The 16,571-nt window shown below is 41.5% G+C and overlaps 2 protein-coding genes across 2 annotated transcripts in view; one reads left to right on the top strand and one right to left on the bottom strand.

The window, feature by feature from the left end:
• Nucleotides 1-14,035, top strand: part of LOC136424692 (structural maintenance of chromosomes flexible hinge domain-containing protein 1-like) — a 42,921-nt gene extending 28,886 nt beyond the window's left edge. Inside the window, exons 29-49 of the mRNA XM_066413317.1 lie at nucleotides 285-411; nucleotides 766-846; nucleotides 1,540-1,704; nucleotides 2,090-2,215; nucleotides 2,596-2,675; nucleotides 3,014-3,171; nucleotides 4,497-4,786; nucleotides 5,232-5,293; nucleotides 5,572-5,659; nucleotides 6,130-6,261; nucleotides 6,829-6,981; nucleotides 7,560-7,692; nucleotides 8,163-8,282; nucleotides 8,690-8,775; nucleotides 9,147-9,272; nucleotides 9,828-10,018; nucleotides 10,423-10,532; nucleotides 10,940-11,010; nucleotides 11,340-11,511; nucleotides 12,230-12,388; nucleotides 13,026-14,035. Of these exons, the coding sequence (XP_066269414.1) occupies nucleotides 285-411; nucleotides 766-846; nucleotides 1,540-1,704; nucleotides 2,090-2,215; nucleotides 2,596-2,675; nucleotides 3,014-3,171; nucleotides 4,497-4,786; nucleotides 5,232-5,293; nucleotides 5,572-5,659; nucleotides 6,130-6,261; nucleotides 6,829-6,981; nucleotides 7,560-7,692; nucleotides 8,163-8,282; nucleotides 8,690-8,775; nucleotides 9,147-9,272; nucleotides 9,828-10,018; nucleotides 10,423-10,532; nucleotides 10,940-11,010; nucleotides 11,340-11,511; nucleotides 12,230-12,388; nucleotides 13,026-13,294 (2,899 nt within the window). The 3' untranslated portion in view covers nucleotides 13,295-14,035. The remainder of the gene's footprint in view (nucleotides 1-284; nucleotides 412-765; nucleotides 847-1,539; nucleotides 1,705-2,089; nucleotides 2,216-2,595; nucleotides 2,676-3,013; nucleotides 3,172-4,496; nucleotides 4,787-5,231; nucleotides 5,294-5,571; nucleotides 5,660-6,129; nucleotides 6,262-6,828; nucleotides 6,982-7,559; nucleotides 7,693-8,162; nucleotides 8,283-8,689; nucleotides 8,776-9,146; nucleotides 9,273-9,827; nucleotides 10,019-10,422; nucleotides 10,533-10,939; nucleotides 11,011-11,339; nucleotides 11,512-12,229; nucleotides 12,389-13,025) is intronic.
• Nucleotides 14,036-14,367: 332 nt separating this feature from the next.
• Nucleotides 14,368-16,457, bottom strand: LOC136424691 (tripartite motif-containing protein 2-like). The gene has a single exon (XM_066413316.1). It carries the CDS (start codon nucleotides 16,455-16,457, stop codon nucleotides 14,418-14,420), a length of 2,040 nt encoding a protein of 679 aa, XP_066269413.1. The 3' UTR covers nucleotides 14,368-14,417.
• Nucleotides 16,458-16,571: the final 114 nt, after the last annotated feature.

The raw sequence follows: 16,571 nt of genomic DNA, 5'->3' as shown, positions 1-16,571 counted from the left end.
GGTGGATGCAATCAAACCGTCTACAGTTAAATTTAATGCATTTACTTTTGAGGTTGTTTTATTTTGCAATAGGAGGGTTTAGCAGTGTTTTAAATTTGCGGCTGAAACAATTTTTAGTACAGTATTAATACAAGGGGGCATATCAATGGTGTTTTGGATTCATAATTGAGAGATTACCCAGAAAAACACAGAAATAAAATCACTACAAAAGGTTTAAGATTTACAGATTGGGTGTTTGTTTCTGTACTTGTTACAATGCTATATTTTGTCTCCCCTGTATTTAGACCTCAGGCAGGTGAGGCGACCCATCTGAGGTGCAGCTGTACAGGTGAACAGATGGTCAGGTATGGGGAGAAGCTGCAGGGAGACATCCACATCGCTGTGGTGGATACACATGGCAACCCCACCAAGGTATGAGGGTTGTTGACATGGAATCTCAAGGACCTGGGTTAGATTAAAATCCCTACAAAGGACACTTTACACCTATTTCTCTCTAAACTCAGGTGAAAGTGAGTACCTAGCTTCGTTTAAGAACATCCTGTCAGATGATACGTAACATAGAGGTCATGTTTTTTAGGAGAGCCACACTTCGAACAACTTAAAGAACCTGCCGCACTTATCAATAAGAATAAGGATCTTGTTCCCACAGATTCTTCATTGTGCATCCCTTATCATTATAACTTAGTGTGTCTACAGTACTGTGCATCTAAAGGTTTTGTTTGGATTAACAATATGTCTGCTAATGTGTTTCATACGTATTGCCAGCTAACCCAGGGAGGTTTGAAGTTCCTGAATGTTGAGGCTGAGGGTCTGGACACATCTGCTTGCAGTAGGGCACTGGGGGAGGTAGGAACTTCATTTTGAATTCCTTCTAATTTCGGTAGCCTATCATGTTCACCTACAATAAAGAAACACTGTTAAGTTGAAAATACAGATTAGCTACTTTTAAGGTATTGCCTTGATGGAAAGGGCATCTCGGTTTGGGCTGCACCCGTCTTTCGGAAGGGACATAAGATAGGGGTCCCGTGTTAGAGGAGGTGCCTCAAGGGCATCTCGGTTTGGGCTACACCTGTTTTTTGCAATGCTAGCAACCCCTCCCTGTAAAAATATACCCTGCTACAGAAAAAAGAGGAAACTTGCTGACCTATATGTCCTAGATACTACAAGGTAAACAACAGCTTGATGAAAGTAACAGCAGATGTATGTTCCCTTTTTTTTCTTTTATTGTCTTCCCTTGGTTCTGATTGGATAGCACCAGCATCTGTCCTTGGTGCTGATTTGACTACACTGGTGTCTGCCCTTGGTGCTGATTGGTGTAAAAAATGGAGACCTTGTTGTTACTACAACAGGATTCATTTTTTTTCCTCTTTTTTTCTAGAAATCAGATCACTTTGTGCTCAAAAACATTAGGTTCCACAGTGAAGGCCCCCTAGGTTGGAAATAGCTGTTGCTTGGTAAACAAACAGGAAGAACCAACAATGAAAACCTTGTTATGTTACAAGACGAGTTTCGAAGTTTTCTTTCTTTCTCTCTTTCTAGAAATCAGATCACTTTGTGCTGAATAACATCAGGTTCCACAGTAAAGGCCCCCTAGGTACGAAGGAGCTGTGCGTGACGTGGCAGGACCTGCAGGAGTTTGTGCGGCTGGTGTTGGTGCCGGGCCCGCCTGCCGGGATGGACCTCATAGACTGGCCAGATGATGGGGTAGGTGGAACATCAGATGTATATCAAAACTACAGAAACTATTCCCCAATCTCTTGCCATTTTAGCTTTCAAAGGATCTTGTTTGGGTACATTCTTCAGTCAGTTCTTGAAGTATAGTCTGAAAAGTTGAGAAAGAATGAAATGTTGTACAGTGCTAAAACTTTGTTCCAACTCAACAAGTTGGATGTTTGACTGTCCTACTGCAGTCTTCCTCAAAATTCAAGTGAACAATGTCGTTTACTACAAGTTAAATCTGGTAATCAAGGTAAATCTGACATACATTATGTACTACAAGCCCATTGTTTTGGGCCCTATAGACAAGAAAACCTACAAATATGAAGTCCATGTTGAAGCATATAAAACCATCCTGTGTCCTTTGTTTCAGCCGTTGATGGTGTACAATGGGACCCAGTTTGACAAACCGCTGGTGGTTCAGCTGATTGATGCTGCCGGGAACCCATCACAAGAGTCGGGGGTCGCAGTTCAACTGGACAAGGACAAAGGACTGGAGGTCAGTTTTGTTATACATTTGTATAGCCACATTTCCTTCTAGTAGTAGCGTGTTGTCCCATTCTATATATGAGTTTTGTTCCAAAATTCTTCATACAGAAGGTTGTATTGCAGTAAAACAAGGACTTCCCAAATAAAAGGCAGAATATACAGGCATCTACCTTTGTTGTCAAGCTTCACCAACTTTTACACAGATTGTCTGAGGCAAAAATTAATCAACGTTTTACCGATTAAAAGAATTAGATACTTTTAATCTTTTCATCTTTTTCTTTACTCACCAAATATGCACTGGTGCATCAAGACAATTAGTGAGCAAGTTTAGCATTTAATTGTACAAATGTTCAGACATTTTCCTTCCTAACATGTATTTTCCCCTTCCAGCTGACCCCAGCACCCCAGAGTGTGAAGACTGATGCCAGCGGTCGAGCCAACTTTGGCATCATGGCGGCCTCAGGGAAAAAGTAGGTTCTTGTAAAATTGTACATGTATGACATAGACAAGTGCAAAGTGGTTGTGAAAATGTAGTATAGAAATACTGTAAAAAAAAAGAATGCACTTTTAGAACTTTCTGATGTCTAATCTATTTCAAAAGCTCAGGGGATGGACAGTCAGTGGTGATGGTGTTTTTTGTAAGAAATCTTGTTTAATGGAAAGAAGAGTAGCTAAAAAATATTGCAGGATTAAATAGTTTAGCAAGCTTTCTAGTTAGCTGTTAACCATTTACTGGCAAGTTATAGAGGATTGAGAGTTACAATGATTAAAACCTAAGACCCAACATGAAATGTTCTTTTTTGCGCAGAGGTGACTATGAGTTCAGACCAAAAGCCCAGATAGGAAAGAAGACGATAGAAGGACCAACGCTGACAGTAATGATAGTACCTGATCCCACCAAACCAGTTGCTGTGAATGTGGAATATAACAGGAACGCTGTCTACATTGCTGGGGACAAGCTAACAGGTATTCATTGTTATTTATCATGAATATTATAGTTAAAGCCAATAGTCGTTGAATATGCAACTGACTTGCACTCAGTTCCTAAAATCTTGGATAGTAATACATGACTTATGGAGATTCCAAAGTTGGTCTGGTTTGTGCATTTCTTCTTTAAGTTACTCAATGCTTACATTGTATCACATGCAGATTTTCACAAGAACTCCTTTATTTCATGCAATTGTTGTATGCATTGTTTGATGTGATAGAATAGAAAGTGAAAGAATAGATCTGAAGATGTTTGAATTGGGCATCTCTAAAAACAGTAATCCACAAACCTGCAAAATTCATGTAAAGCTATCATCTTAAATCATTCTCTTAACAGTCATATGCTTGAAAAGAGGTAACCTTTCTTAAGTAAATGGCTGAGGGTTCCTACCTTATGCCTGTATGGTGTGTATAGCCTTTTGGTAGTTGCTATATGTTTCTGACTAGTTTTGTACTGTTCCCAGAGTTTGTAGTGAGTATCTGTGCAGAAGACGACAGTGTGATAACAGAAGTCCCCATCAGTAATGTGTGTTTATCTGTTCTTACAGAGTTTGTAGTGAGCATCTGTGCAGATGACGACAGTGTGATAACAGAAGTGCCCATCAGTAATGTGTGTTTATCTGTCCTTACAGAGTTTGTAGTGAGCATCTGTGCAGAGGACGACAGAGTGATAACAGAAGTGCCCATCAGTAATGTGTGTTTATCTGTTCTTACAGAGTTTGTAGTGAGCATCTGTGCAGAGGACGACAGTGTGATAACAGAAGTCCCCATCAGTAATGTGTGTTTATCTGTTCTTACAGAGTTTGTAGTGAGCATCTGTGCAGAGGACGACAGTGTGATAACAGAAGTCCCCATCAGTAATGTGTGTTTATCTGTTCTTACAGAGTTTGTAGTGAGCATCTGTGCAGAGGACGACAGTGTGATAACAGAAGTCCCCATCAGTAATGTGTGTTTACCTGTTCTTACAGAGTTTGTAGTGAGCATCTGTGCAGAGGACGACAGTGTGATAACAGAAGTCCCCATCAGTAATGTGTGTTTACCTGTTCTTACAGAGTTTGTAGTGAGTATCTGTGCAGAAGACGACAGTGTGATAACAGAAGTGCCCATCAGTAATGTGTGTTTATCTGTTCTTACAGAGTTTGTAGTGAGCATCTGTGCAGAGGACGACAGTGTGATAACAGAAGTCCCCATCAGTAATGTGTGTTTATCTGTTCTTACAGAGTTTGTAGTGAGTATCTGTGCAGAAGACGACAGTGTGATAACAGAAGTGCCCATCAATAATGTGTGTTCATCTGTTCTTACAGAGTTTGTAGTGAGCATCTGTGCAGAAGACGACAGTGTGATAACAGAAGTGCCCATCAATAATGTGTGTTTATCTGTTCTTACAGAGTTTGTAGTGAGCATCTGTGCAGAAGACGACAGTGTGATAACAGAAGTGCCCATCAGTAATGTGTGTTTATCTGTTCTTACAGAGTTTGTAGTGAGCATCTGTGCAGAAGACGACAGTGTGATAACAGAAGTGCCCATCAGTAATGTGAGGATGAAAGTGTGGAAACAGGACGGCCCACAACTGCTGAAGAGACCGCCTCCTGTGGTAGGTAGATAGTTAGAGGTAACATTACACAATATAACATAAATCGAGCAACTGAATAAATGCTCTTATGAGTTTCAGATAGCATTCACTATTTCAGTTACTAGTGAAAGCGGATGCTATCTAAAACATCTAACTTTTTAGAGAATTTATCCAGTTGCTTGATTTATTTTGTATTATGTAATGTTCTACCAGGACGTATCACCTTAACTTATGTGTAGGTAGCATTCTGTTTGTTTGTGACATATGTTTGTTTCGTTATGTTTGTAAATGTACTCATAATTGTCATTTAATTGTTTTTGTTTATTTTTTAGATTAGAAATTATCAAATGTAGAGGGAATATAATGAACAAAAAAAGCATGTTACGTTCATTACAAGCTACAAGACTGATTGCTTTCCACTGACTGTTTACTATGTTTAATGTTATCTGAATTGCATTTTTTCCAGGCCTTTGTGTTTGATCCCGATCCTATAAAAGAATCAGACAAGAAAGGGCACTTTTACTTCAGGTTTGTCCTCTGATGTCTTCACTTTTAGAATTCTAACTTCAAAACTAGACAGACAAGAACTACATTATTGGTGTTTTGTGGAAAATCTTTGCTTCAATATCCAACATATTGCTCACTAGATTTATTTCAATAGTGTCTCTCTGAATTAACAGAAACCACTGTTTTGTTTTGTAGTAAAATTTGCTTCAATGTCCAATGTATTGTAAGTTGTAATCTGTATCAACACTATTGGGGACCATTTTGTAACTTTAACCATACTTCTTCTCGTGTGTTTGCAGGGATAGGAGAGTACCAGAAAAGTCTGGTATCCACAACATAATGTTCCAGTACAACGTGTCCAGACAGGACATTATATACAGCAACCTAGTAAGTCCTTGATATGGTATTCAAATATGTAAATGTTCAGTAACTCTGCACTCGAATGCATTTTTATGTCTCAAATACTTTGATGATGATTCAGTACTTTTCAAATCATTTGCATAGTGGCCATAGACATATGATACAGACATCGTGACTGAAAAGGCACAAAATAGAAATTTCAGGCCATTCAAAATCACAGGAACAGCCTTTTAAGTTCAAATGGTTGGTGAATGAATTACAAATTACCAAATGTTCAGTTACGTATGCACTTTAGATCCTATGTGGATATGATAAAATAGCTTTATTGCTCAACAATTGTAAAAGACAATAGACCCAACAAGAGACTACAATGTATGTAGTAAGTGATGAGGCTATATACTTGCACAGTCTTTGGTGGACTTTCTAACACTTAATGATCTTCAGTGCTCCTTGTATCACTGTAGTTGCCTCTATAAAACTCTTCTTTTTCCCCCCAGATTGCCATCAATGTCCAGCCGGGTGCTCCAGTAAAGCTGGCCCCTGAGGCGGCTCCAGGCACCCCTACTGTGTCCAACACAGCACGGTCAGCCAGCAGGACTCTCGTCAGGCAGCTCAAACTCATCCTAAAGGTGGGATGGTGTCTAATGACAGGTTTCTATAAGTAGACATTTGTCTGTGTTTTTTATCACCTTCTTATTATTGGGGGATTGTGTTTTTGGTAAATTGTTTTCACTGTCCTTGGTGCTGATTGGTAAAGAGCAGTGTCTTGTAATTGTGGGTGATTGGTTAACACTAGTGTCTGTTCTTGGTGCTAAATAGTTTATTTACCAGTAGCTGTCCTTGGTGCTGATTGGTTAACACCAGTGCCTGTCCTTGGTGCTGATTGGTTAATACCAGTGCCGGTTGTTGCTACCGATTGGTTAACTGTAGTGTCTGTCCTTGGTGCTGATTGGTGTAACTTCCCATGGCTTGCTTTCACATCATTAACCAATGCTGGAAATGTGAAAAATGATGCAAATATGTTAAAAATATATTAAGTTAACCAAGTGCCCAAAAACATTGAGATTTATGAATTAAAGTTACTTGCAGTTGCGGTGCCAAAATTCTACAATATATGCTTTTAAGCAGCATTGCTTTTTAAACCCAAAGCTGGCCTCTTTTACATTTGTTTCTTTGTTTGTTGTTTTTCTCTGCAGGACCAATATGATAACCCTGCAGGTGAACATGTGAATGGAGAAGTAGTAGTGAAGGTGACTGGAGAGAAAACACAGGAGGAGGAGGTTCCACAGATGGTGGGGGGGACCAAGGAGATGACTGTGGAGCTGGTCAGGGGTGTCGCACTTGTACAGGTAACTCTTTCTCTCCCTCCTCTTCCTTTCTCTCTTTCTCTCTCCCTCCTCTTCCTTTCTCTCTCTCTCTTTCTCTCTCTCTCTCTCTCCCTCTCTGTCTCTCTCTCTCTGTGCACTGAGAGTAGACTAAGCACTATCTTGTTCACTAGTTCATATATACTGTCCTTGGTGCTGATTGAACACTCCCGGACACAAGTTGGTCTCTTTCCCTCTCTCTTTCTCTCACTTTCTTTTTGCCTGAGACTGAGCACTATTTTGTTCACTTGTTCATATACACTGCCCTTGGTACTGATCGAATACTCCTGGACACTACTGGATTCTCTCTTCCCCCCCCCCTCTCTCTCTCTCTCTCTCTCTCTCTCTCTCTCTCTCTCTCTCTCTCTCTCTCTCTCTCTCCCTCTCTATCTCTCTCTCTTTTTGTCTCAGACTGAGCACTTTTTTGTTCACTTGTTCAAATACATTGTCCTTTGTGCTGATCGAATACTCTGGACACTTATGGATTCTCTTTCTCTCCCTGCTTCAGTGCTTACTGAAACATGCTGTATTTGCTAGAAAAAGTGTTCTTTTGTTTATTGCAGAATGTGACGATGCAGCAGAACTCCCCAGGCAGAGATGGGCAGCAGTACTTCCTGCAGTGCCGCCCCAAGAGCCTCCAGCTGTCCAGAACCAACCCCATTCCTGCCTTCAACCTCTCCTTCATGTTCTATAACAGTAGGTTACCTCGGTATCTAGTAGGGCTGTTGCATTTGAATATGTCAGGAAGGCTCGACATCTCTCCTGCAATTGATTTTTAAGTCTTCCCAGTTCTGAAAATAACAGGAAAAACTAGAGACAGAACCAGTAATATTTTGAATGTGATTGATAGTATTGAATGTACATGCAAAACAAGTACAAGTACATGATATATTTGCAAGGTGGATTTTGATCAAATGTCATACTAAAAACAGTTTGAGGTAATCAGCAAGAAGTTAGTCTGCAGTACTTTTCACTGTCCTTAGTGCTGATTGGTCAACGCTAGTGTCTGTCTCTGGTACTGATTGGTTAACACTAGTGTCTGTCCTTGGAGCTGGTTGGTTAACCTGCTCCTTTAATGTTCAAAATCATTTCTGATAGTGGCCACACACTTCGTTTTAGTAAGTTTTGAATCTGAACTTAATTTTATTTTGTTTCCCCCCACACAGATGTACGTAAGCAGGAAGAGATGGCAAACCTGACCCGTGAGAAAGACGCCCTGCTGCAGACCATCCGCACCTACAAACAACTCTTCGACACCACACAGCAGCTCATCAGTGAGATGAAAAGTAAGGAACTTTATACCATTAATGATGCATGCAAAGCTTAGGAGTGATAGGTCATTCAGTGTAATGTAACAAGCTGCTGCCGTATACATGTGAAGCTGGTGTGTTACATCGTAGGGCGGTTATATCGGCTATACAGATACAGAATAAAAGGCATAGATTGTTACTCTCGAAAACAGTTTTTGTGGCATGTTTTATTCAAATATTGAAATACATCCAAGTGAATAACAAGACTCAATCATTCATAATACATGTACCTTCCACAAATGCCAGTGTTGTGTGATTTTTCACCATGTTGTCGTACAGTGTGATATGATAAGCTGCCATCGCAAGCCTGTAAAGATGGTGTGTCATACCAAAGGGCAGATATACATAATAATGAGCTTTTTTCTGTTTGTTTCTATCCACAGTATCTGTCCATGAGGCCAAGCAGTCTGAACAGTCGCTTAGAATGGAGCTGAGGAACCAGGCAGTACCGGCGTCCTGTTTGGAGTCTGTAAGTCAACTTTACGCAAGATTATATGTTTATGATAATTTGTTTGGGGGGGGGCGGGATTTTAAATTTTGTACAAACCTTAAGCCTAGATTCTGCCGCTGTGATATCCCTTCAAAGGTCACTAGTAGTACTTTTTTGTAGTAATTTATGTGTGTTTTTTTCTTGCAAAACTGGCCTATCAACTTGTTCCTCACACTACTTTTTCTGAAATGATGGTCTGATATTTCACACTCACATCATCAGTCCCATGGCTAGTCAGCCGTTTGGGCAGTATGATGTTCTACACAAGGTTTCCATCATTTATGATCCTCCACCAATCTGTTATTTACTGTGATTTTAATGAAAAGAGGTTTTCTCTGTTTCTTTGTTGACAGATCGAGAAGGTAGATGAACTGCTGGGTATCCGGATGCAGGAGAGAGACGAGACCCTGAACAGCCCCCGCAGACAGTGTGGACTCAACCCTGCACCAAAAGGGGACCAGGAAATCATGGGGAAGGTGAGAGAAATATTTCTTACAATTCCATTTTTGTGGTGGCAGAAGTCCTTCCGTAGAAGATCAAGATGTACATGTACTCTCAGACGCCAAGGCAGAGGTCCTGTGTTTGAGGACAGCCACTCCTCGAGCACATTAAAAATCCCACCGTGCTTATCAGAAAGAGGAGGGGTCTATCCTGGTGTGAGTGGATCAAACCTCACGGTCTGGTCTAACGTAGCTTGTACCTACTGTACAAATCTGGTGTGTTATGCCTAAAGGCTGTTTACCATTTATGCAAAACAAACAAACAAAAGACTTTCTGGATGTATTAACTTCACCCTCCCCACCTCAGATCAGCCACCTTGCCCTGGTAGAAGATGACAAACAAATATATTGTTTTTCCTTATGTTTTTTTCTTCTTCTCTTGTAAAATGTTCAAATTGATTCATCTCTGTCATTTTGGGGCTAAATAACCTGAAGTTAGGCACACAGGTAGAGTAGGCTTTTCTTTTTCATTTTATTAGATATAGGCCTTTAAGATGATTTTATTTCTAGTAAACTATGTGATCTCTACAGATCGGCCACCTTGCTCTGGTTGAAGATGACGACATCGCGCGCGTGTTATCCTGGCACATGGCTAGCGACATGGACTGTGTCGTCACGGTAACCACCGCCAAGGCCAAGCAGGTTTACACGGGGTCGCATGGTCGTCAGCAAGTCCTGCCGCTAGACTCCATCTACAGACGAAACCTCCCAGACTGGAACAGGTTGGTCACCCCTCTAGATGTAATGGTGTGGTCTAGGTTTAAGTTAGAAGTATGAAAGGTAGATGCAACAACATGAAGTTGAAGGGGTGTTAAGACTTTGGAGTATCATACATTGGAAGGAAAACCTGTGTATAGTGACCACTAGAATTAAGAAATTGTTGAAAACAGGATTCCTAAAGCTTGTGTCAATGGGAAAATAATCTTAAGGGCCACTAAGAGGTGGCCACAATGGCCAGGTTGTCCTTATGTAGAGGTGGTCCCTTGTACAGGTTTGACTGCATTTTTATATGTTGGTAATTTACCAGTGAAGTTTTTAACTTTGAAGTTTGATAGTAGGGAATGTAGAGAACAGTTAAACCAATTATCTTCTAAGAAATTGTAAACTTGAGACTTGTGTGTTGCAGACCACTCCCCCACCTGAGAGGAAACAGGTCCAACTTTGTGACAAAAGGAAACCCAGTCTATGCACGAGACATGCTCATCTTCCCGCAGGACCCCGACAACTGCAAACTGGGTATGGTTAGGACTTGGATAAACTTTTGTCAATTTTTTATCCTTCTTAGAGTAGTTTGTGGTAGCAGTGGTGATTTTGTAGGTATATGTTTTCTTACAGAAGTGATACAGTGTCAGACAACAATACCAATGAACACTAAATCACCAAGCTTTCAACAAAATAAATCAGTACAAAATCTTCATGGATTAAGTTCATGCCTGAGAGTTATCTTGCCATTTTGTACTTTTGGTCTGTTTTAGGCAAAGTATTAAATGTTATCTGGTACATGTGTACATGCTATGACAAATAGATGGAAACTTCATCAAACTATAGTACAAAAGCATCTCAGCTTTGGTGACTGACAGTGACATACTACCGGTATGCATGTATAGCTTGACTGTGTTAACACTGCCTTTTCTGTCTTCCAGTGTTTGGTATGCTGCTAGGAGAAACAGTTATTCTGGACACACTAGATGATGCCAATGCCTACAGACAAGAGGTGATTTTCATTTCCTATGACTCAAAAATCAAAGGACTTTAATATTGATGTAGAATATTGAATGTGCCTTGTGTATTGAAGAAATCCCTCCATGCATGTTCTTGTCCTTCAGCCATGAGTCCAGTTTTCATGTACTTGTGGTTGTTGAATAACTATTCCCTACATTTCTTACTTAACAATCTTTTAAGAATCTTAAAAACTAAAGTTCCTCATCTGTTCTTCATTGTAAAATTTGTTTGTAAGCACCAAAAACTTTCTCTTGCTTCGAAGAGATAGCTAAGGAACCGTAGCACATGTTCTTAAGTTTCCTTTTCCCTCGCATGTTGCAGGTAGTAAAGATCACCCACTGTCCAACCCTCCTGACCAGATCAGGAGACAGGATCAGGAGTAACGGGAAGTTTGGGGGAGTGCAGAACAAGGCCATTCCTGTGGAAAAGATGAAGGGAGCCATTTTTGGTGCCCCCCTCCCCTTGGCATATCACGCCTTGTGTACACAGATAGGTATGATGTCAGCATTGTTTGTTCACATGTGTTGTGTTGTCATCATTTTTGTTGATTTACTAGTAAGCAAATGATAGTCTAAAATGAAGGGAGCCATCTTTGGTGCCCCCCTCCCCTCAACATATCACGCCTTGTGTACACAGATAGGTATGATGTCAGCATTTTTTGTGCATAGATGTTTGTGATGTCATTATTTTTGTTGATATTGCTTGTCAACAAGTGATAGACTAAAATGAAGGGAGACATTTTGGTACCCCCCTCCCCCTGGCATATCATGCCTTGTGTACACAGATAGGTATGATGTCAGAATTTTTTGTGCATAATGCTCGTGATGTCAGCATTTTGTGTAATCATGTTGGCATGCCTCAATTTATGATTACATTATAGTCTTACCTACATGTAACCTTCATGACATGATTGTTGTGTCTAAATTAATTGATGATCCCAATTTGTTTAATTGTATGTACAGTGAATAGTATATAAGACATATCAGAGCAATTAAGAATTTTAAGAGGTATTGAAAGAGGTATTGGATATTGAAAGCTTGTCTTGCCAAATACATTACAGATAGATTTTATAAAGGGAACTGTAGTTTCTTGTGACAATTATTTTAAAAGGAATTACATGCGAATAAAGTAGAAGAAGAATCTTTAATGATAAATGAATCAGATATTGATAGAGCTTCATTAATTTTGGGTGTTTTTTTTTTCATCTGTAGACACACTAGAGAAGTACAGAGAAGCCATGATCAAGAGAATAAATGCGGAAGATGATCTGAACTTCCAGCTGGAGGCAGAGGAGCTTCCGGAGAAACAGCAGCAGAGACGGGAGCTACAGGAGGCCCAGGAACAGTTCAGGGACATTGAGAAAAGACTGGGTAGATTATATGTGCTATTACATAGATATGAGGATAATGATGGTCATGCTAGTGATGATGATGCTAGTGATGATGATGAGGTGCAGTTTGCTCTGTAGCTGTAATTATCTGTATCTGTATAGCCGGTACAACTGCCATTAGGCGTAATACACCAGCTTCGCAGGCACGCGGCGTGGCAGCAGCTCGTTATATTACACCAAACGGTCTGTTACACATAGTCTTTGCATATCTGGCTGCAACCGATATATAAACGCCACACAGCCGTATCCTGCCCCTTTTTGTTTTGTTCCATCATGCTTAAATCCTAGAGAGCCCAGGAACAGTTCAGGGACATCGAGAAAAGACTGGGTAAGGCCTACAAAAACCATTGTGTTTCCGGTTACACGACTAACCCTAGCAAAAACCTGTCCCTGTTTTGGGTCGGCAATGGGTCTAAAAGTCTGATTTGACATATGAATGATGTAAACATAGAATGTTCTCATTTCTGTTACAATAGAAAAAGTCACTAAACCTTGGTCCCCTTTATGTTGACACCCTGTTATGTTGATGGCCAAATCTTAAAGAGAATTCCTTTCTACCTACCATAATTTTCCCAGGACCATAATCGGAAACTAATTTTTTCTCGTTTTTTCCACAGGACTGAAACCCACAAATTTTGGCAGTCCGCCAACCTCCACCGAAAGAAGGACCAGAACCCCCAACAATGTACGCAGTCAGCCGCCGCCACCGTACGAGAACGAGTCGCCACCAAAGCGACTACGCTCAAACAATCGTGACTCTCCTTCCACCGTGAACGGTTATGGGTCGAGCTCAGGGTCCGACACGCCTACAAGAACTTCTGCGAGAAGGGCCGCAATGGCCGCCAGTGCCGCAGATATTCCAGTCATCAAAAAGCAACGAAGATAATACATTGGGAAGTTGTGGTACTACATTTCAGTCACACATCAAATCATTTTAGTACCAAATGTGCCACAATTTGCAGAAGAAATTGGACCAGGGAAGATAATACTTTGGGATGTTTTGGTACAACTACATTTCAGTTACACACCAAATCCTTTTTACAGTTGAAAATGACTGTTTGCATAAGGAAACTGTTGTTTTCCAGTATTCACCTTTTTTTAGGAAAACTCTGCAAAAAGCAGAACAGGCAAGAATTTGTGTGTTAGATATTAAAAATCTTGACATTTTCGCAGTGGTTTTATTTTCGTGGTGACGTCTTATTGTGGAATCATGACGCCATGACTATGTTTTGTATTTCTAGTATAGAATTGTTTCTACTGCGAATTTAAAACACCACAAAATCTTCCTTTCCCATTGTACCAAGGATTAAAGTACACGCCAAATGCGCAAATTTACAGTAAAAGACTGGTCAATACATGTAGATGCTGGTTTACAGTATTCATGTTGTAGACATTACAGTTTGAAGGCAGCTTCTTGTTGAACTTGAATTCTATTGTCTTTGGTTTGTTAAAAGAGCTTGAGAAGACATCTTCCAACATTTCTTACTAGGACTTTTTTTTATATTCCGTATTCATGTTTGATCAAAAGTTTCAGGTTTTCATTAGCAAATACCCTCTGTCATTGTACCAAGTGGACAAATTCAAGAGACCAATCAGATGAACTGTAATTCCTGAATTGAATACATACATGTACTGTCCAATCTTACCTCATCTAGGTAACCTCTCTGAATGATTTCATTATTTTGTCCAGTATATTGAGGTCAGAGAATCACTCTGTGACTTTCCTTATCAACATTAAGTCCAAGGCTTGTACTTGTATGTACATTTTGTACATTGTCAGATGACTCTACATTTTTAGTGATGAAGTTTCACATGTGTGTTATGTAAACTAGAAGGCAACCTTATATGTCTTGCATGACAAGGTGTTAACATCTGTTTACAGCTTCTAGAACTAAGGATCATCATATTCCTCTTTTCATCCTTTCTTTTCTTTTGAACAAAGGATAAACCTACAACAGTCCATAAGTTGTTATATACCACTCGAAGAATTTGAGACTTTGCTGCCATTCTTAATTGGGGACGAAAATCTTAAGAGAATTGCCTTCAGAAACGACTAGATGTCCGTCATGAGACAGTACCAGGCCACTTGGAGATTCTAGTCCGTGTTCCTTCTTTGTCAGCACGTCCCTGATAAACGTACCGTCCCGACTGAACAGGGAAACACGACAGTTACTGCTCTGGGATCCAGCCCTAGACGTTCCGCCCGGACTGAAAGGGTAAGCACGATTGTCTCTGTTCTGGGATCCAGCCCCCATGTCGGCCACGATGATGTTGTCATCATTGTCCGTTGTGACACTTTGGGGGTCGTCCAGCTGACCAGGTCCCGAGCCACGTGCCCCGACCGAGAAGAGGTGATGACCGGTGGGGTCGAATATCTTCATGCTGTTTCTGCTGCAGATGATGATTTGGTTGTTGCTGTTGACTGCAATGCGGACGGGGAACCTCAAACCCTGCTGACGACCATAATCATTACCTTTTTCACCGAACTTAAGCAAAGTGTCACCATTTGAATTGAGCACAAAGACTTGGTACCCGATATTAACGACAATACGCCCCATACCGTCAACAGCAATGCCGTCTGTGGTCATATGTTGCAGTTCCTCTGCAACTCCTGTCACCTGGATGATACGTCCTCTCCCCTGTTTGTCCAGTACGTGAATCTTGTGTCCGTCTCCTGTCACCAACAGCTCACCAGTTGCCAAGACGCCCAAACAACATGGCCTCCAACCCAGCCTGACCCTCCTCTCAATCTTGAAAGAGCCATCTCTGCCAAAAAACTGCAGGTTTCCGTTGTCAGCCACTGCAATGTCTCCCTCTGCGATGACAACAAGCGATTGCAGCTGCAGATTGTCTCTGCCATGTCCACTCTTCCCGCCATGGTTGTCAATAGCTTTTAATTGTCTGTAGGCACTTGCAACTTTCGGTCGAGCTAGCATTAGCGCATTTGGCATCGGTACTGCTTGTTGCTTTATTACCATCAATTTTAACAATTTCTCCTCAACATCCCTAGCCTGAGAGTCAAAGGTTAAGTTCATAAAACCTTTGGTCATTTCAGCCTTCTCTGCGATCTTCTTGTCTGCACTTTGCTCCGTCCGGCCGGCCACCGACATGAACTCCGCTGGGCTCCCGTAGTCCAACACGTTGCCGGTGAACTGGATACAGCTCTTGGCTGAGGCCAGGTCCATCTCAGCTGCCTCAATGGCGGCTTCCGTCTGTTTCTTCCTAGTAGCATGCATGGCATGAAGCTGGCTGATCCTGTTATTTTTCACCTTTTTGACGGTTTCAATAATGGTCCTTTCCTGTTCTTCTATCTGCTCTTCTGCACGCTGTACCTGTGAAGACCACTCTTCCTCCACCGACCGTAGCTTTTCAATCCACTTCTCGTGCAGGTCTGCTGCGGCTTGCACTCTCGACAGCTCTGCCCTCTCCCTCTCTGCTACCTTCTCTACTTCCACATACTGGTGATCTTTGTGCGCCGTTACCACACAGTGTAAACAGATGACCCAGTGACAGGTATCGCAGTAGAACTTGTGCAGTTCATTGTGAGCCACGCATTTAGAAGTCTTCCTTGCTTGAAGCTTGATTGGCAGTCCTCCCAATTTCAGCTCCGCCACTGTTCTGACGTTGTGGGATCGAGTTGCTCTGAGTCGGCTGTGCGCGTCGTTACACTTCTGACACAGGTAGTCGGTACACTCCACACAGTAGAACTGAGCCGAGTCACCAGCCTCACAAGCTGTGCATGTGACCCCGTTCTCTGGTGGATGTGACGTTAACCCTTTCCCTTTCGGCTGTTTTTGTAAAATGTTGTGTAGTTTACCAACGAGGTAGTTAGACTTCAGCCCCTGGGCGCCGTTTTGGGGGAGGGGCACTTCCTGTCGGCATGTCGGACAGTCTAGTTTCCCTACCGGCTCTGTGGCCAGGAGCCTCTCTAAACACGGCTGGCAGAAGGTGTGAAGACACGGCAGCATCTTAGGCTGCTTGAAGTCCTCCAAACAGACCTGGCAGACGAGGAATTCCTCGGTAATTTCGCTCATCGCATTGGACGCCATCGTTTCCAGCGAGATATTTTGAACTCTGAGCACTTACCGGAACTTCGAGAAGGGTCAGACCAGTGTTTGTTGAATGTTACGTCACAAATATATGAACCACTTCAAGAGCCAACT

The sequence above is a fragment of the Branchiostoma lanceolatum genome, chromosome 18 (assembly GCF_035083965.1).
Source record: "Branchiostoma lanceolatum isolate klBraLanc5 chromosome 18, klBraLanc5.hap2, whole genome shotgun sequence".
Classification (NCBI taxonomy): Eukaryota; Metazoa; Chordata; class Leptocardii; order Amphioxiformes; family Branchiostomatidae; genus Branchiostoma; species Branchiostoma lanceolatum.
This window is presented reverse-complemented; position numbering and strand designations above follow the sequence as displayed.

Bases quoted from the DNA above. Each gene is read 5' to 3' on its own strand.
- LOC136424691 (XM_066413316.1), bottom strand. From the start codon at position 16,457: ATGGCGTCCAATGCGATGAGCGAAATTACCGAGGAATTCCTCGTCTGC.